Source organism: Ylistrum balloti, unplaced genomic scaffold (genome assembly GCF_031769215.1).
Source record: "Ylistrum balloti isolate Yb309-2 unplaced genomic scaffold, AGI_CSIRO_Ybal_v1 Utg370476, whole genome shotgun sequence".
Lineage (NCBI taxonomy): Eukaryota > Metazoa > Mollusca > Bivalvia > Pectinida > Pectinidae > Ylistrum > Ylistrum balloti.
In genome coordinates, this window is record NW_026782312.1 from 55,481 (window position 1) to 77,308 (window position 21,828).

General features: G+C 34.4%; 1 protein-coding gene across 1 annotated transcript; it reads right to left on the reverse strand.

Annotated features, from left to right (window-relative positions):
* Window positions 1-9,749: 9,749 nt before the first annotated feature.
* Window positions 9,750-18,753, reverse strand: LOC132555358 (monocarboxylate transporter 5-like). The gene is made up of 5 exons (XM_060219704.1): window positions 18,519-18,753; window positions 15,593-15,736; window positions 14,120-15,250; window positions 10,825-10,950; window positions 9,750-9,940 (listed from the first exon to the last, which is right to left on the reverse strand). Exons 1-5 carry the CDS (start codon window positions 18,751-18,753, stop codon window positions 9,750-9,752), a joined length of 1,827 nt encoding a protein of 608 aa, XP_060075687.1.
* Between the last annotated feature and the right edge of the window lie 3,075 nt (window positions 18,754-21,828).

A 21,828-nucleotide genomic window follows, 5' to 3' on the forward strand; every position in this document is an offset into this window, starting at 1 on the left:
ACTATTAGAACAAGCCTGTTGTATCCCCTCCTCCTTGGTGGGGCACCTGCTGATTCTCATCAAACACTATTAGAACAAGCCTGTTGTATCCCCTCCTCCTCGGTGGGGTGCCTGCTGATTCTCATCAAACACTATTAGAACAAGCCTGTTGTATCCCCTCCTCCTTGGAGGGGTACCTACTGATTCTCATCAAACACTATTAGAACAAGCCTGCTGTATCCCCTCCTCCTTGGTGGGGCGCCTGCTGATTCCCATCAAACACTATTAGAACAAGCCTGCTGTATCCCCTCCTCCTCGGTGGGGCGCCTGCTGATTCTCATCAAACACTATTAGAACAAGCCTGTTGTATCCCCTCCTCCTTGGTGGGGCACCTGCTGATTCTCATCAAACACTATTAGAACAAGCCTGTTGTATCCCCTCCTCCTTGGTGGCACACCTACTGATTCTCATCAAACACTATTAGAACAAGCCTGTTGTATCCCCTCCTCCTCAGTGATGTGCCTGTTGATTCTCATCAAACACTATTAGAACAGGCCTGTTGTATCCCCTCCTCCTCAGTGGGGTGCCTGTTGATTCTCATCAAACACTATTAGAACAGGCCTGTTGTATCCCCTCCTCCTTGTTGGGGCACCTGCTGATTCTCATCAAACACTATTAGAACAAGCCTGTTGTATCCCCTCCTCCTCAGTGGGGTGCCTGCTGATTCTCATCAAACACTATTAGAACAAGCCTGTTGTATTACCCTCCTCTTTGGAGGGGTACCTACTGATTCTCATCAAACACTATTAGAACAAGCCTGTTGTATCCCCTCCTCCTCAGTGGGGTGCCTGTTGATTCTCATCAAACACTATTAGAAGAAGCCTGTTGTATCCCCTCCTCCTTGGTGGCACACCTACTGATTCTCATCAAACACTATTAGAACAGGCCTGTTGTATCCCCTCCTCCTCAGTGGGGTGCCTGCTGATTCCCATCAAACACTATTAGAACAGGCCTGTTGTATCCCCTCCTCCTCAGTGGGGTGCCTGCTGATTCCCATCAAACACTATTAGAACAAACCTGTTGTATCCCCTCCTCCTTGGTGGGGCACCTACTGATTCTCATCAAACACTATTAGAACAAGCCTGTTGTATCCCCTCCTCCTCGGTGGGGTGCCTGCTGATTCTCATCAAACACTATTAGAACAAGCCTGTTGTATCCCCTCCTCCTTGGTGGGGCACCTACTGATTCTCATCAAACACTATTAGAACAAGCCTGTTGTATCCCCTCCTCCTTGGTGGGGCACCTACTGATTCTCATCAAACACTATTAGAACAAGCCTGTTGTATCCCCTCCTCCTTGGTGGGGCACCTGTTGATTCCCATCAAACACTATTAGAACAAACCTGTTGTATAACCCTCCTCCTTGGAGGGGTACTTACTGATTCTCATCAAATACTACTAGAACAAGCCTGTTGTATTACCCTCCTCCTTGGTGGCGCACCTACTGATTCTCATCAAACACTATTAGAACAGACCTGTTGTATCCCCTCCTCCTCGGTGGGGTGCCTGCTGATTCTCATCAAACACTATTAGAACAGGCCTGTTGTATCCCCTCCTCCTCAGTGGGGTGCCTGTTGATTCTCATCAAACACTATTAGAAGAAGCCTGTTGTATCCCCTCCTCCTCGGTGGAGCACCTGCTGATTCTCATCAAATACTGTAAGAACATGCCTGTTGTATCCATTTTCATTGGATACATATGTCTTCTACTAAAGGATGAAAAAGAATTTGATCAGCAGATTCCAAAGTGCAATATTCTTTCTGCAGTTATACACTCATATTATTGATGGCCTAAGGATATAACAAATACACAGCAGAAAAGCCCGATTATTAATTGGAAATACCTCAATTGCCCTAACCATGTGTTCATTAGATGGTTGTGGCGATGGTAGGTATATTCTTTTCCCAAACCTATGTGGATCATAATAATAGGAAAACTCTCTTTGCATGTTCATCTACTATAGTATGGGTTTAATGGGGTAGTGTATATCCCCTTCTAGATTTTAACTTTTGTTTTGATCACTTCACATTTTTCCACTGATGCCTCCTAGGTTTAAATTTTAGATCCTTAGCATCACTGGCGAATTCTAGACAAAACAGCTGTATGATGCAGTTTAATTCATTACTTGGCTCTGCATTTTGATATCTAAATTTGTATTTAAAGGCGAACAGATATTCACCTGTGTGTCTGTACAACCTTTAAGTATTGAGTGGAAGAGAACATCATAACAAATATAATACTGCATCCTATTGCTGTTTCGTCCTGCCTTGACTGTCAGCAATGCTGGAGATAAGAATTTGGAAATCCAAACAAGGAAGGGAGATGTGGGGAAAAAAACACCTGTAAATAAATATGTATAATGCATTAGACATGTCCATCATTGATTTAAGGAATGCTATTAATTTGTATGGTAAATTTTAAATACTGATACTTAATAGAGAAAGAAGTTGTATAATATTTCATAAAAATTTGGAACATAAAAGTAACTCATCATATCATTACATTCATATTTATTAATTTGAACCACTTTGTGTACAAGTTCGTTGGTAAAACAAGGCAACATTGTGTGTTTAGTAATAGCTATCACATCCCTTTGTTTGGACGTCACAGAAGACAATAGTTCTGATATATGTATATTCTTTATACACATCCTTTCCCAAATGTCTGCATAATAACGATGGGTGAATAATATATATCTACGAGACAGATTGCCTATCATTATCACCTATATTGTTTTAACTTAATCGCTTTGCTCTTAGATCTATAAATCAACATAAGATAGAAATATGTTAGTAAAACTATTCTAGACAAAAAGTGTTTAACCCTACACAATAACCATTATTAATCATCCCAACAACATACAAACATATAGATAACTACTGTTATTTTCAAAGTGTTCAATTTTTTGCTGAAAACATTGAAAAATAAAGTTCCTAGAATAAACCATTGTTCGTCTAATGACTTTGATGGAAAAAGATACATAATGAATTCAATTTGTTTCAAGCTTTCAGTAAAATCTTGAAATTGTGAAGTACAGAAACAATAACGTTACAAGTCGAACATCAATAAAGGAATCTTACGCCCAGATAATCTGCAATTATCTCAATCTTTTAGGCTACACAGTTGTATTGTGTTTATGATATATTTCACACATCTCAATATTCTTACCAAACAGAAAGTCTACAGAGATTTTACTACAGACATCTTAGTCTTAAACATCTATATAGTTTTACTACAGACATCTTAGTCTTAAACATCTATATAGTTTTATCGCAGAAATCTTAAATATCTTTAATTTTACCACATACATCTTATTCTTTAACATCTGTATAGTTTTAACAAACATCATAGTCTTAAACATCTGTATAGTTTTACCAGACGACATAGTCTTAAACATCTGTATAGTTTTATCAGACGTCATAGTCTTAAACATCTGTATAGTTTTACCACAGACATCATAGTCTTAAACATCTGTATAGTTTTACCACAGACATCATAGTCTTAACATCTGTGTAGTTTTATAAGACGTCATAGTCTTAAACATCTGTATAGTTTTACTACTGACATCATAGTCTTAAACATCAGTATAGTTTTACCACAGACATCATAGTCTTAAACATCTGTATAGTTTTACCACAGACATCATAGTCTTAAACATCTGTGTAGTTTTACCACAGACATCATAGTCTTAAACATCTGTATAGTTTTACCACAGACATCATAGTATTAAACATCTGTGTAGTTTTACCACACACCTTAGTCTTAAACATCTATATAGTTTTACCAGACATCATAGTCATCTGAATTGAATGGATCATTAGAAACATGTATATATGTTACCTCTAATCACTGTGATACAGCTGTGCAATCATAACATATTTTATCCATCACATTTCACTCACCTAGAACAAGAACAATTCTAATTTTACAAAAGGAAATCATTAATGTTCCTTTGTAAGAAGCTTGTCTAAAACTAAGTCAGTTTAAGCATGAGTAACAACACCATGGTACATGTGAGTTTACAAGGCATGAACACATAATATAAAAACTGTACACATTAAAAGCTTCAGTAAAGGACTTAGTCCTGATATTATATCAGAGAAAAATAAAAATTTATATAATCATACAGTATACTACTGTGAATTACAAACATTATTCATGTTGCCCATTATTTTAGGGATATGAAGACTGCTAAGACATATTGTCTACTACCAGTATGACAGTTATGGTTACTAGGGATTTGCAGGTTGCTATGACAAACTGTCCAATCTGCTACCAGTATATGACAGTTATAGTTACTAGGGATGGGCAGGTTGCTATGACAAACTGTCCAATCTGCTACCAGTATATGACAGTTATGGTTACTAGGGATGTGCAGGTTGCTATGACAAACTGTCCAATCTGCTACCAGTATATGACAGTTATGGTTACTAGGGATGGGCAGGTTGCTATGACAAAATGTCCAATCTGCTACCAGTATATGACAGTTATAGTTACTAGGGATATGCAGGTTGCATGACAAACTGTCAAACCTTTACTTCCACAGCTATTCCATCCTTTATCTCCGCACAAAAAAGAGCCTTGTTTGCTCCAAGACTTTATGAATTAATGAATTTCTAATTTACAAAGATCAGAAACGTATTAGAGCAAATCCTGAAACATTTTCTTAAAATGTAATGCCAAAACATCTGTTACAAGACTACTGAAAGCAAGCAAGACAAACAGCAACCAGAAGAAAAGAAAGAAGTCATAAGACCATTTAATGACCAGAAAATAAATAGGACCACTATTTTCACCCATGTTGGTTTCTTCTGGGTAACCATTTCTCTTTACACCCATTCAATGTCTTAGTACGCCATTTCTCTTTACTCTCATTCAAGGTCTAAGAACTAGTCAACTTTCATGACTTAAGAAATATATATTGATCTTATATATATATAAGTATATGAACAAATGTCATAATATGTCAACAAATGCAATACTCCAGAAAATATCAATATGAAAGGGCAGATCTGCAGCATTTTACTGCAGTGTGGGTAGTTCAGTGCACAGTATATAACCGAAAAATTGTTGTACATATAAACTCTTAAAATTTTTGTTCACAAAGCTATGAATGCCATCAATGATTCAGCGATTACAATTAAGAAGAAGAAACCTCTCCTGTCTTAATGTCAATGATACATGCTAAAAATATGGTATTATGATAAAAAGTTACATTTTTTACAAAAATGATCAAGACAAAAAATATGTGTGAGCAACATGATTTGTATTTTGGGCCTTCTGAATGACCCATGGAATGTGATTTTGTATCAAATATTGCTTCAATTTCAAAACAAAACAAAATTCTTCTGAACTGTAAATTTCTTCAAAGCACCTTTAGAGGAATATCTCATTCCTTGAACTACATTACGACAAGAACGATTGGATTTTTACAATGACAAAGGTAACAATTTTCTTGATATCACCACTACCTTATATGTAATTCTCCAAACTTCCTCACCTCCAATCCGACATTAACTTGCTTACTGATATTACCAATGTCTTAGCACTAGTGTATATACTTACCATGGTCTTAGCACTAGTGTAGATACTCACAGTGGACTGTCTAACTGACATTACCATGGTCTTAGCACTAGCGTAGATACTTACCATGGTCTTAGCATTAGTGTAGATACTGTCCATGGACTGTCTAACTGACATTACCATGGTCTTAGCACTAGTGTAGATACTGTCCATGGACTGGCTAACTGACATTACCATGGTCTTAGCACTAGTGTAGATACTCTCAGTGGACTGTCTAACTGACATTACCATGGTCTTAGCACTAGTGTAGATACTGTCCATGGACTGGCTAACTGATATTACCATGGTCTTAGCACTAGTGTAGATACTCTCAGTGGACTGTCTAACTGACATTACCATGGTCTTAGCACTAGTGTAAATACTCTATATGCTGTCTGTCTAATAACCATGAACTTAATGCTAATGAAGACCATCCTGACTGGTACTTGACCTTACCATGGTCTGAGCACTGTAAACACTACTCATTTCCTTACTTATTAATATTGCCATGGTTTTAGCTTTTAGCACTTTTCAACATCCATATTGATGGGCTCATAGACAGTATTTTGATTTTAGCACTGAAGACATGATGATCAGTTTTTGACATTTTTTGTTTCTGGATTTATACAAGCCTATTACTTTCAAATTCCAATCTAAAGTAAAAAAGACTGACATGACTTGTCAAAATCAATAATCATAAGAAACAGATACTCAGTCTGACCACTTAAATGACGAGCAATGAGGAGAATCGACTGTATTGTAGTTAAATTCTCAGGACATTGCCCAGGAAGCTGAATATAAAAAATATATATTCATAAAGCACATTTGCGAGAAGATGGTAATTTATTGCACTACACTGAACTGGCTTTAAAAAGTAAGGAAATTATAATTATAATCTGTATATCATTCAAATTTGAAAACATAGCTAATTCAAATAACATGTAGTAAAAACGCCTTTTAAGACAGATGGCCTTTGTATAAATGTGGTCTTAAGGATAGGTTTGACTATATACATAAAATACATGCTGTTATATAGACAAAGTTTAGAACAAAAAGTTTCTAGAATATTTAAAGTGATCAATTTCATAATTGATTTCATGATTTGAATGAAATACAGTTATCAAATAGGTTAAAAAATTAGTGTTCTGCTTGGATTTGTAAAAATCTTTTTGTAAATAAAGTAAAATATCTATATACATGAGTAGTAAAATATTTATCACACACTAAACACTGAGACATATTCTTCATTTTAACAATACAGAAATTAAAACTATACATATTTATGATTTTATCAATCATATGGTATTGTCTATGTTTTATGGAAGAGAGTATCAATTTAACATATGTACATTAACAACAGTAGATTTGCAGCTTATTAGGTAACTACCTAAAGAAAATAATTGCTTTTTCATCACTTGTATATTAAATGTTTACATCAAACTCATGAAGAAAACTGTTATGTGCTGAGCAAATTAAGAAATTTACATAAATCACATATTTAGAAAATTCATTAGTTAAAAAAAAGAAAAATCAATTTCAAGAACAGAGCATCACATATTTACAACAGTTAAATACTGAATGAAAGTTTTAACAATAAAATGTAAATGAAAATTATATTTTTACAAAATGTCCTCTCAAACTCAAATTTATCGAAAACTGATTGAATTTCTTTTACATTCAAATGTCCATCACTTAATGAAAACATTCTCAACATGAACATGCTCAAATAATATATACAGCACAATTTTAAAAATTAAAAATAAAAAATAATCATTGTATTGGAAAAACAAGATGAAAATGATTCGAAGATTGTCAATCATTGAACATTTTTTTCTATTTGGTGAAATGAAAATATTAATTTGAATTATAACCTTTCAGTTTGATTACAGTCCTTTACCATCCATTTTGGATAGTATGGTTATTGACCGAGTAATTAATGACCGGAAAAAATGAGGCAACCATGGGCCAGAGGACAATGATTAGTCATAAATGCATTATTTGTTTGAAGTTTCACTTTTGATGCAAGTCTTTTCTGAATATAATAAGAGGTAGCAAGCAGCTTGACAATATCATTCATTGTTCAGTTCACTTGAAAATCTTTCTGGAATTGCCAATACTTCATTCCATGATACAGTTTGTCTTTTATCAAACTGGTTTTTTTTTATCTAATTTTGATTAATCAATCAATGACCTGATAATCATCATCATGTATATCATAACACAAAATCAATTCAACAATAAAATTTCAAACAAAATACTTTGTTATTAATTCACATAATCATTAATATGTATTCAAATAAATGATAACATAAAAATCCACAGATGTGTGGTCAGAGGTAACACACTCATCTTTCACCCACATGTCCAGGATTCTACTTCCAAAAATTATATGAAAAGGTATGAGGTCAACAGCCAAACCACTTTGGTTTTCCCTCAGTAATCCAGTTTCCTCCTACAGTAAAACCCTTAACACACATTAATCTAGGTCAAAAGAGTGATTACTGTAAATTTTAATAATTTGTTTCTCAATTGTTGTAAAATAAATAAAAGCCAATTTATCTATTTAAAAACAAGAGATTTTTAAGTATAGATTCCATAAAAAAATCTCCCAACTTTTATAAGCTTCAAGAAATATCAATGGTTAAAAAAACTGGTTTATCACTAACAAATTTGTTATCATGACCTCTATCTAGTTAAAACTTTATCTCTCGTTTCACTGTATTTTCTGTACCTTATTAACAACAGAAAACTAAGGAATCTATCCTACATTACATTAATTTCATAGACGTTTTCTCTGATACTGTATTTATGAGCAAATAAACACTGCCAAGAATTTAGCCCCTTTCTTCACTTTTGCAGAATAGTGAGCTAAAAGTGGCTTATATTAAGCACTCCAAAAACTTTAACACTAAACTGGTACACTATGGAGGGGGCTTATTTGCAGATAAATCTGGTGTTGAGTACCATCTTCATAAAACTGTTTCACAATACCACTTTATGTAGCACATGTATTGTGAATTATTGATACAAAACCTGACAAATACACATGCAAATATACAGATATACTATAACAATATATAATTATAAAGCAGAACTTAAGACACAGTTCAAGTTTTGCCAGATTCATGTTCAAGTTGGTTGTAAACCATATCTGTTATGCTGAATAAAAAAATACATGGCAGTAACCAATACCTCAATAAGGTATGTATCATAATAATTGTAACATCTTAATAATATCAATCACTATTTATATAATACATTAACTAAACAAAGGAAATTATTGAATCATGACCCAGCATTAAAAAATCATGAAAAGCAATATCACCAAATGGATTTTAAAAATATAACAATTAACTAAAATTGAAAATAAGTTTTTGTTATTGCATTTCACCTGTTTTTTTTTTTTTTTTTATTTTTCAGAACAAGCAAATTGAGCACTCCTAAATAGAGCATATCATTGTATTCCTAAAAGACATAAATCAATCATGATTATGATAAAAATATCTGAATTACCTCCCTTCTTCCAGGAGAACGACAAGAGTTATTTCCCTTATATCATGAGCCAATGCTCTAAAAACATAGAGTGATGGTAATTTGATTATTCATATCTAAGCAGGAAAAAATACAATCTATTATATAATGAAGCGACCATTAACTCTTTATCACTATATCTAACTTGACTGCGGTAGGCATTCCCTCATAGCTCAAATTTGACTAGCACAACAACAAGCATATCTAAACGTGCAGCGTATACACATGAATAATACCTACATTGCCATTACTTATAGAACTATCCACAACATATAAATAAATGTATTACGTTATAGAAGTCTATTAACACAAACTTGAAAACTTAAATGTAACCATACTATCTATATAAATCATAGCGTAATATTCATCATTCTTTAGATTTATCTAAATGTAAAGATACCAAACTACTACCAGCAGTAATGGAAATATTAACATAATTAGATTACCATATTTAAGAGGACTTCCAGAAATCCTAACATTATGCACAATGATACTTATCAATTAAGATAAAAACAAGTCCTTAGCGAGCATCTCAAGTAAAACTGAGATGAGATGCAAATTTAACCGTTTCCCCCAAAGACCTTTCAATGTTTCCATCACACACTATCATTGGGTAGTTCATTGGTCCCCCTCCACTTCGTTACTGTCCACTGTAACAGTCAACTCGACACCTTTTCCAGCCATTCCTTCACGACCAAGACATTTCTGAACTAATGGAATAAAATACAGCATGAAGCCACTGATGGCTACGATAGTCCCACACAGCTGGAATGAAACATCGTAACTACCTGTAGCATCATACAGCCAGCCTGTAAACAGAGAAAAGGACAGTATATAATGTTAAACCAAATTAGTATAAAAATTTGTGACAGGTGTGTCAGTACATTACAACACACTGGATCTCTTCTTTTCTCTCCCACTCTTCACATCTAATTTTACCATTGTAAAGATAATATTACATTAAGGTAGAGAGTCATGCCATGAAGTCCAGGTTTTTATATATCATTGAGGCAAAACTGTACACAATTTAATATCTTTTGAAGCGAGATGCAACTTTTCACCCACATTTCAAACTTGTTGTAAGAGAAAGATAAATCTGGCATTCCCAAAGAAAAAGACACTCACAACTGTGTCGTTTTGCCACTCTTGTATGCAGATCATGTCAACATGTTACAACTTTAAATAATGTCCCCACACATTTCAAGGCTTGCTTATGATTTATCAGTTACACTGTGTTGAGTTCACTACATAAAATCTATGTTAAAGTTCAGGTGGTACAGTGGACACACTCGCCTTTCAACAAGGCATCCAGAGTTCAATATGGGGACACGAAAAGGTACAGGGATCACCTGCCTGATTACATGGTTTTTCTCCAGGTACTTTGGTTAATTTCCACAGTAAGACCTCTCACACACTTCCATCATAGTCAACAAAGTGATTATCAAAAGTTGGAATAACTTGTTTTGCAATTGTTGTAAAAAAAAATGTTAAAGTTTACTGGAAAAAAATGCTAAAAAAAAAGTTTGTGAAAAAAATTATAAAAGACTTCTGTGTGATGTAGAGAGATATAACTATACCCTTTGAATGAGATTTTCATGTTTGACACACAGCAATGCTTTGTTTAAATTTAAAAGCTTACTTCTGGGTTAAGATATCTTTCTCTACACAAAAATGTATATTAAATTTTCTCTACCTGCAATAGGTGGACCAATCAGAGTGGCTACTCCCTGAAACATAAGCAACAGTCCAAAGGAGTTGGTCAGCTTGTCGAGCCCCAGTAAGTCCACCAACACCACAGAAGTAAGTCCTACATAGACACCTTCAGAAAAAATATCAAATAAAACATTTAGTCACAAAATATTTTTTTGTATGTATCGATATTGCAATATTTGCTTCTTGCTGAAATTAATTATACAAATACTGCATTAACAAATATGGTTTTCTCTAACAAGAAGGCTATTGAGAACATTTTAATGCAGTGTATTTAAAATTATACAAGATATGCTATAATTGTCTTGATTTATTGTGTGTACTTTCTCTAACAGTAAGATAAATCAGTGACATTACAATCTGTTAACCTGTATACAATATATCTATGAATGATACTTGGTAAACACAGTACTTTACATTTTATAAGGGTCACAACTTTATCTCCAGATAGAAATCTAAAACTAGTAACAACCTTCTAGTACAGTGATTAGCACATACTCAGTCAACAATGTTATCTAAATGACCTCTATTATCACAACAGATTACGGTTGGTCCCTCTAATTCCCAGCGACTGTCAATGTCCTCATTACATCCATGTAATTCTATTTCAGAAAGCACATGTTGATGTATTTACTTTCCTGCTTTAATTCTATCTATAGTCAGTTACCAGCAGACAACATTAATTCACCTTACTAGGGATTTGTCACAGGGCATCCAGTGGCTTAAGTGGCTTCATTGGAGTTTTAGTATGTCAGTGTCTGATAAGTAAAATACCTATATATATATATATACCTAAAATACCTATATATATACCCAAAACACCTATATATATATATATACCTAAAATACCTGTATATATACCTAAAATACCTATATATATACCTAAAATACCTGTATATATATATATATATACAAATCTAAAATACTTAATTATATACACCTAAATTACCTATATACCTGGTATAATCCTAAAATCATGTTACAGACATGAGTAACCGATACTAATGAATAACATGTAACCCACAGTATATAATCAGACATTCTATATATATGAACTATATATTTTTATTATCTAAATAGCAGTAACCATATATATATGAAAAAAACTGCTGTTTTAGTTTAAAGATAAAATACGTAAAATGCCTGATCCCTGTGAATCAATATATTGTATTTATCCTATGATAAACTAGGAGTAGGGGATTGGAGGTGAATGGGCTACACACTGTTTCAGGGTTTGTGATCAGGCTTATGGTAGGCCAATGAAAAAGTATTTGTAGTTTGAGGTTATTATTGGGTAAATACATATACATATACCATATCATTATATGTAATCTCATTTACTTCCAATGAAAAGATACAGAAAAATTTGTCCTATTTTCAGATTGATGACTCAAGGTCAAAGATTCCTGAAAACAATAATGATCGTACTTTGGCCATGATGACTTGACTCAGCCACTTGGCCACAGTAGCATGTATACGAAGTAATAATTTACAAAAGTCAACAGCTCTTTCAGGTCTAGTATATCATATATCTTGGCAGTCTAGAACGAGTCAAAACAGCAATAAAACACTCCACTGTGTATTTGTTCAAACAATGAGATATTGGTTGCACATATTTCATCTGTATTTATAATACTTGTCTGAAGTATGTAAAGCTGTATCACATGAAATCGCTCTATTTTACCAGATATGCAAGCTATTTGTATCCATAAACATGCAGTAGCACATGAGTAACTTTTTTTTCCCAAAAAATATCAAATGTTTGAACACAATAAAGTTTGCAGTGACTCGAACCCCATGATAGCAAGTAGCTGCCAGTTACTGTGTGAAGTATACGTGACATATACAGTTGATTAATGTATCGTTAGTCTATCACTTCGTGAAGCAATACCATGAGGATACTGTTGCTATCTGTTACAGATTGATAGAAAATTATATTTACTAAATGGGGAAATCTAACATTATTTTGATATTTGAATTCTAGGGATCTTTCCTAAAAGTAATGCAAGACTAACCAATTGTTGCATTTGACATTGAACATTAATTGATCAAGGTCATATTTATATTTGTCCAAGATTTGTCAAGGGTTAAAATATTATCAAAATTCATTAATACATAAGTAAGTATCGCCACACTGCAAGCAAAGAAAGTGGCATACCAGATAGTTCTTTGGCAATGTTCCCTTTAGACTAACCAACTTAAGAAATTTACACAAATCTTTAAAAATTAATCTGGAAATTATTTAATCAGGGATTTAACCTATTACAGGTACACATAAATCAACCATTATTACAGGTAATAGGTCCACTCACATCATCTGATCAGTTGTCATAACAACAGAGCATAAATGTATTTTTCCTGTAATAAGCCCTCCCTTTACAATGAGTCAGAGGTAGCCATTGGCTTCTCAGAACTAATGCACAGCTTATAAGTATACAAATAAACTGAATTATGTTTATTAAGAATATTAAAGATATTCTTTCTTGATTCTTGAGGTTTTAATTAGATTTATTAGGACTAGGTATTTCATGACTAGTTTTGTAAAGTGTAGGCCAAGTGAACAGCACCCATTCAAGTACTTACCATGCCTGATATTGCTTACTTTTGGAACATGAACACAACATTTAACCACATGGTTGTGAAAACATAGCTAATGGATTATGAAGCAGAAATACCTGTAATTATGGACCCCATAATGACATCTTTCATTTTATCAATAATCTTCATCCTGAAGGTCTCATTGATGTAATTTCATATCCTCAACTAACATAAATGTCTCTCTGATACTGCCTCAGGCCTAATTTCAATCTTCCCCATTCCTTAACAAGTCTAAAGGAACACTGTGTTTTCCTTGTCATCTGAGGGTACCCTTTAGGAGATGATCCCACCACTGCCACCAAATATAACATGCACCAGAAGTACAACCCGGGGCCTTTTCCCACTTATTTGCGAAATGCCCTTCCTATCTCATTTTGGAATACGTATTGCTCATTAAGGAAGGACAATTTAAGAGTAAACTGTATATTTTTGGAAATGGGCCTATATTTGGTCCTCAAAAGCCCCTGATAACAAAGCAGTTACCTAGTCAAGTGCTGACCAGACTTGATGTTTCTTAACTCCTGAACATGGACATAAAACTAAACTGCACATCCACAAAAGCAAGCTATTGAACTAGGCAGCAGAAATGCCAACATCAATGACCTGTCACAGTCTTTTACTCTGGCAATAAATAACTTACAGTTTTGAACAAAATATTCTCAATAGACATAGAGGCTTACCAATAAAGGCTCCGAAGACTGCAGCATAACACAACAGGAACTCAAAGCTGTTATGTAGAGGACTCAATGCAGTGGCAACACCACAGATCGTTAGGGCTGTGTTATACAGCATCAAACGATTCACCCACTTCTGGTCTGCCATCCATCCAAACACAACTCGACCAATAGTGTTAGCAATCCCAATCACAGACACCAGTAACGCAGCATCTGTTTTTGAAATACCTGATTCTAATGCCCTGTCCGGCAGGTAAATATATGGCATGTTGAAACCGATACTTGTGAAAAAGTTGGACACAACAAACATCAGAAAAATAGGATCCTTTAGAAGCGAGAAATCTAGCATCTGTCTCACTGCATCTCGTACTTCTGGAGAAAGATTTAAACATCGGAAAATACACCAATCATTTTCATTTGCAACTTGTTCTGGAATGGAGAGAACACTGGTCACATAAAGATCAGGGTTGGATTTGTACTGAGGAATGTTGATCAAACTCCCGCTGTAGAAAATGTCTTTACGAGCAAGAGGTGACAGATGGCTAGAGGATGACATGGTGGAATGTTGACGTCTGAATGTTCCTGAGCGAAGGACCACAGGGGCCACATTACTTGTAGGAGAATTCGGAGGGGATGATAAGTACCCATTCATTTTATGAAGAGCACCATCACTTCTTACCATTTGTGCTAATCCATTCTCCTCAACTTGAACCCTGCCAAGAATTTTATTCGCATCAAAAGCCACAACGGATGAGGGTGAACTTGGTTCCGTTGTCAAGGTCACAGACGGAATTTGAAGGGAAGAGTTTCGTTTTCCTTCCTCATTTTCCTTCATAAGTGCCTCTTTTTCACTTTTGCCATTTGCTTCAACATCATATTTTGTTTTCCCTTGCTTTGAAGGTAACAAAGGTCTAAATAAAAATCCAAAAATTATGCAATTGAGAATGATTCCTGCCTCAATTAGAGTAGCCCCACGCCAAGTATATTCGTCTAACAAAAGCTTGGAAAGAGGAGCAAAAATAAAAGTTCCCACTCCAGAACCGCATACTGCTATTCCAGTGGCAAAGGCACGTTTTTTCTCAAAGTAGTGTCCCACACTGACAATAGCGGGAAGGTACATGAGTCCAAATCCCAGACCTGAAACAAACGTATATTTCAATATAAACTCTTCAAAGAATAACTTTACAAGAGACCCTGGGTGCTTAAAATTTTAACAGATTTACGAAAAATGTTGAAAAAAGCTAAATTACTTCCAATCTGAGTATAGAGAATGTAAATGATCGCAACTCCTGGAGTTTAAAGTTTAGAGATCATCACGATAATCCTGGATTTCTTTCAATGCCAAAACAACAAGTTAATGCCAACTTACATAGAACAATATTTTTAAATGGATGTTTATATTAGAGACAAACAGTTTCCAAAATTCTATTTCAGTTCTATTCAAAGAGATTCAATAGATGTGATATAAGATAAACTTACCAGACATTATACCAAATGAGAAATAGAGGTAATAGATGTTTGGGGCAAAGAGACTGAGAATGAAGCCAAGCGAAGCAACCAAGGCACCAGCTATTGTCACCACACGACAACCATAACGATTTGTAAGGGCACTTGCGATGGGTCCTGAAATGAAAAATACCTCAATTACAAAATGTGTATTATATACTACAGTGTAAAATGAAAGTAACAGATAACATATCGTATGACTTTGAAAAATCAAAATGGTAGATTTTACCAGGGTTCTCTGTACCACAGGTATTTGTTGTAACTCACTAAACAATAAAAGTAAATAACCCCATGAGATCCCAGAGGAATCTTGATGCCCACCAGGGTATGATTTTTTCAGGTTCTTCATGAGTTGGATTTTTTTTCTTTTCTCTCTTCTTAACCATCGCTCCAACAACAGTAACATGGAGCAGAACAATATATGCCCTTTCCATGCCACAGAAACTTGGGAATAGTAATATTGATTCAAAATTCCTAGAGAGAAAACGTTGCTAAATTTTGATGATATATTGAAGCATCCATATGCTAAGAATACCAAAGGTCACAGAAAAGCATGCAGGACCAGGGATCAAGGGAAGTCTTTTATGGAATTGAATAAGATCTAAAGAAATAGCTATTCATAAATAAACTTCACCTTTAAAATTCAATATGGTATCTGCCTGCAAACAAAAATTTAATGTGCACAAGGGACCACTGGGAACCTAGACATGGAATCTGATAAAGATCCGTCAGTGCTATAGTAAAGGTGATAAGAAGAATTGTTACGGATAGAAAGACAATAACGGAGATAGAACCTGAATTGAACAGCACACCATCTGATGATGGTAGGCTAAATTATGTTTTCGTTGAATAATATTTTACTATCTTTATCTCCTTTTTATTGATTTCTGGAATTGCCAATAAACTACTAGTGAATATTTATACTTGTGACCTACTTCACTGAATAAACTATAAAACACATTATGTTAACAAACCTGACAGCCATCAAGTATCTCATAAATGTGGGTTCTGAGTCAAGTTTCTAGATGTTATAGTATTATCTCAATTTCTCAACCATCTTCAAATCTAAAAATTATTAATATATTGTCCTTGTACCTTTTTCAGCTATATTTTTGTCATAATGTTAAACTCAAAGAAACATAAACCAGAACCAGCAACCCCAACAATATGTATAATACCACAAGTGAAATTATTTACCGTAATTAGTTCATTTAATTTGTTTGAAGACTATCCTCTAAAGACATGAAAATAATAGCGGACTATATATTAGTACATGCAATGATAAAATGCTGGATACACACTATATATTGATTAGGTTCGCACATCAGGATTATCTGATGACACTGGATAAGCACTATCATAGATGATAATGCCTGTAGGTGTGTAATGATAGTCATTCAATATGTATACCAAGGTAAATTATTTTAAACCTGCAGGCACTTCAGTGATCTACAATCCCCTTATTGCATTCTGATAAGGTTTATTATTGCCTTACGTCCTTTTACCAGTCAGTCATTTAAGGATGTGCCGGGTTTGGTTGGTGGAGGAAAGCCCAAGTCCCCAAAGAAAGCTAGAATTTGGCCACTGACCCGTACAGTAAATTAGTGATTAAAATCAACCTCCCTCCTTCTTCAGCATTAATCATTACTGTTTATTGATAAATTAGTGATTGAAATCAACCTCCCTCCTTCTTCAGTATTACTCCTTACTGTTTATTGATAAATTAGTGATTAAAATCAACCTCCCTCCTTCTTCAGCATTACTCCTAACTGTTATTGATAAATTAGTGATTAAAATCAACCTCCCTCCTTCTTCAGCATTACTCCTAACTGTTATTGATAAATTAGTGATTGAAATCAACCTCCCTCCCTCTTCAGCATTACTCCTAACTGTTTATTGATAAATTAGTGATTAAAATCAACCTCCCTCCTTCTTCAGCACTACTCCTAACTGTTATTGATAAATTAGTGATTAAAATCAACCTCCCTCCTTCTTCAGCATTACTCCTAACTGTTATTGATAAATTAGTGATTAAAATCAACCTCCCTCCCTCTTCAGCATTACTCCTTACTGTTTATTGATAAATTAGTGATTAAAATCAACCTCCCTCCGTCTTCAGCATTACTCCTAACTGTTATTGATAAATTAGTGATTGAAATCAACCTCCCTCCCTCTTCAGCATTACTCCTAACTGTTATTGATCAATTAGTGATTGAAATCAACCTCCCTCCTTCTTCAGCATTACTCCTAACTGTTATTGATAAATTAGTGATTAAAATCAACCTCCCTCCTTCTTCAGCATTACTCCTAACTGTTATTGATAAATTAGTGATTGAAATCAACCTCCCTCCTTCTTCAGCATTACTCCTGTTTATTGATAAAGTGGGTTAGCAAGAATGTAGTTCATACCTGACAAAAATATAATTAAGAGATGAAGCAAACATATTTTGTGGTAATAGATTGAAAGTTTAACCATACACTGTGCTCTTGGCATATGGCAGTTACAGCTGACAAGCATAATTTTTTTACTTGAAACAGAAAAACAACAATAAGAACTGCCCCAGTTATCATATTTGTGGTTACCCTCAAATTTTACTTTTACATCAACAATTTCAAATACAAGGAACACAATACAGAATATTCTGTATAATTTATCCATAAATGTCCAAGAAATATCACCATGAGATAACTTTAAAAGTGGGTTTACAATGTACAACAAGTCCTCAGACAGGTATTCATAAATATAAGCCAACACAATTAGCATTACAACATTATTACACCAGTACCTTGTAATAAGCGGGACAAATTACTAGGCCTCTCATTGTTTATCTATACAAAACATGGATCACAGCCACTTTGGTATAATGGAAAGTCATAATTGAAATATAACAAAACTTACCAACAGTGAGTGTTACTCCAGGCACAAGAGAACCGACCCAAGATGTCTCTCCTTTGCCTCCCTTGAAGTACTCCAGAAAGTCAATGTAGAACACTCCAAATGAGTAAACGATTCCATCGGCAATAATATGAAGAGCAAAGGAGCCAAACACAACCATCCATCCCCATCCTCCATCCGGGGGCACTGGAACACTTAATTCTTCCTTGTCCTTGTCAGGGTTCTTGCCTTTACCCATTATGACTTCGCTCTAGTAGAACTGCTTCTGAATATATCCTAGTGTATCTAATACTCACAGCACTGTCACTTCCATAAAGCACTGCCACAATACAGACGTGTCAAGGATGTAATACCTGTGAGGTAAATGACTCCTGTAAAACTGCAAAATAGAATTCAATTTTCAGAAATCCTCTAAAAGAATTGCGAAGTCTTAAAATGTCAACATATCGTGGAAATGAAATGTCATTTGGGAAAAAAATCTGTTTTATTACCTTAATATGATTATAAAAATATTGCAAATGTAGTTTGTATCAATATCTTTTGATTGATTTTAATTAGCACTAATATCTGATTAAAACTCACCATAAATTTGTATTTGTATGAATCTGTCAATTACTTCCTCAGTTTTTCCAGATAGAAATAACTGTCTTGTTACAGATCCTGTCTCCGTAGTACAATAACAAGAAAGACAACAATTAAATCCTATTAGGCAATGCCACTGAATATTTACGTAACCGTTGGCCCAGTGGGACCAAGAAAATCCAGTAAGACTAGCCAGTCGGGAATGTAATCTCCTACGGTCCTTCCAATGGCAGATGACTGGAGAGTTACAATTCTTGTCATGAGTGAGCAGAGAATGCAAGAGGAAGTCTTCATAGAGGGAATCTGAACACAATCACAAATGTTTGTCAGAGAAATGGATCTCAACTTTAATGTATTGCAATACTGAGGATTACTCTTCTGAGACTTAGAGCAATGTTGGTTTGAAATCTAATCTGAAATCGCTAAAAGATAAACACTCTATAGATTCATTAGGGTACAAATACAAATACCTACTTTAGATATCAATTTTCATTTCATAATCAATATAAATTTCATTTCTCGAAAACATGATGTTTATATAAATCAATTCTATAAAATGAAAATCTCACAGAGAAATCTCTCCACTCCTATTAAGCATTGTTGATGTTGTTTCAAAACAGCACTTAAAAGGAACAAAAACTGTTCCTTACATCAGATGAAAACTTTTATGTTCAAAACAACTATCATATGAAGTGACAAGTTGAACAGTAAACACTACTTTTAAATTGAAATTTGGAAATTCGAGTTCCTTTCAATCAAGCTTTTGTGATGTATAGATTACAGATATGACAGTCTGTACTTGCAATTAAGGGCAATTTAGCATTACTGAAAAGTTGGAGCCATTGCAGGAGTTTCAAAGGAGACATGTACACATAGCCATTATAATCAATCAAGAGTTAAGATAATGATTATATTTGATTTGAAAATGGCCAAAAGCATTAACAAATTTAGATGCGTTGAGGCAAACTTTACCAGCCTGGAGGTGTAAAGATTTTTCAGGGGTTGAAAAATTATAAAAAGAACACAGATTTGGTTTTAATCAAGTGAAATGATGACCCAGACAAATGTAAAGAGGTTCTGTTCCAATTGCGTAAAATTTCACTTACTGGAGGTATGAATGTATTGAACTATATTTAGTAAAATTACTGGCCAAGGTCAAGGTTAATAAAATCATTGGCCAGGCAAATTCAAGGTTAACAAAATCACTGGCCAGGTAAGTTCCATATTAATGTGATAACTGACCAGGTAAGTTCCATATTAATGTGATAACTGACCAGGTAAGTTCCATATTAATGTGATAACTGACCAGGTAAGTTCCATATTAATGTGATAACTGACCAGGTAAGTTCCATATTAATGTGATAACTGACCAGGTAAGTTCCATATTAATGTGATAACTGACCAGGTTCCATATTAATGTGATAACTGACCAGGTAAGTTCCATATTAATGTGATAACTGACCAGGTAAGTTCCATATTAATGTGATAACTGACCAGGTAAGTTCCATATTAATGTGATAACTGACCAGGTAAGTTCAAGATTAATGTGATAACTGACCAGGTAAGTTCCATATTAATATGATAACTGACCAGGTAAGTTCAAGATTAATGTGATAACTGACCAGGTAAGTTCCATATTAAAGTGATAACTGACCAGGTAAGTTCCATATTAATGTGATAACTGACCAGGTAAGTTCAAGATTAATGTGATAACTGACCAGGTAAGTTCCATATTAATGTGATAACTGACCAGGTAAGTTCCATATTAATGTGATAACTGACCAGGTAAGTTCCATATTAATGTTAACTGACCAGGTAAGTTCCATATTAATGTGATAACTGACCAGGTAAGTTCCATATTAATGTGATAACTGACCAGGTAAGTTCCATATTAATGTGATAACTGACCAGGTAAGTTCCATATTAATGTGATAACTGACCAGGTAAGTTCCATATTAATGTGATAACTGACCAGGTAAGTTCCATATTAATGTGATAACTGACCAGGTAAGTTCCATATTAATGTGATAACTGACCAGGTAAGTTCCATATTAATGTGATAACTGACCAGGTAAGTTCCATATTAATGTGATAACTGACCAGGTAAGTTCCATATTAATGTGATAACTGACCAGGTAAGTTCAAGATTAATGTGTTCCATATTAATGTGATAAATGTGATAACTGACCAGGTAAGTTCCATATTAATGTGATAACTGACCAGGTAAGTTCCATTAATGTGATAACTGACCAGGTAAGTTCCATATTAATGTGATAACTGACCAGGTAACCAGGTAAGTTCCATATTAATGTGATAACTGACCAGGTAAGTTCCATATTAATGTGATAACTGACCAGGTAAGTTCCAGATAAAGGTGATAACTGACCAGGAAAGTTCCAGATTAATGTGATAACTGACCAGGTAAGTTCCATATTAATGTGATAACTATGATAACCAGGTAAGTTCCCATTAATTAATGTGATAACTGACCAGGTAAGTTCCATATTAATGTGATAACTGACCAGGTAAGTTCCATATTAATGTGATAACTGACCAGGTAAGTTCCATATTAATGTGATAACTGACCAGGTAAGTTCCATATTAATGTGATAACTGACCAGGTAAGTTCCATATTAATGTGATAACTGACCAGGTAAGTTCCATATTAATGTGATAACTGACCAGGTAAGTTCCATATTAATGTGATAACTGACCAGGTAAGTTCCATATT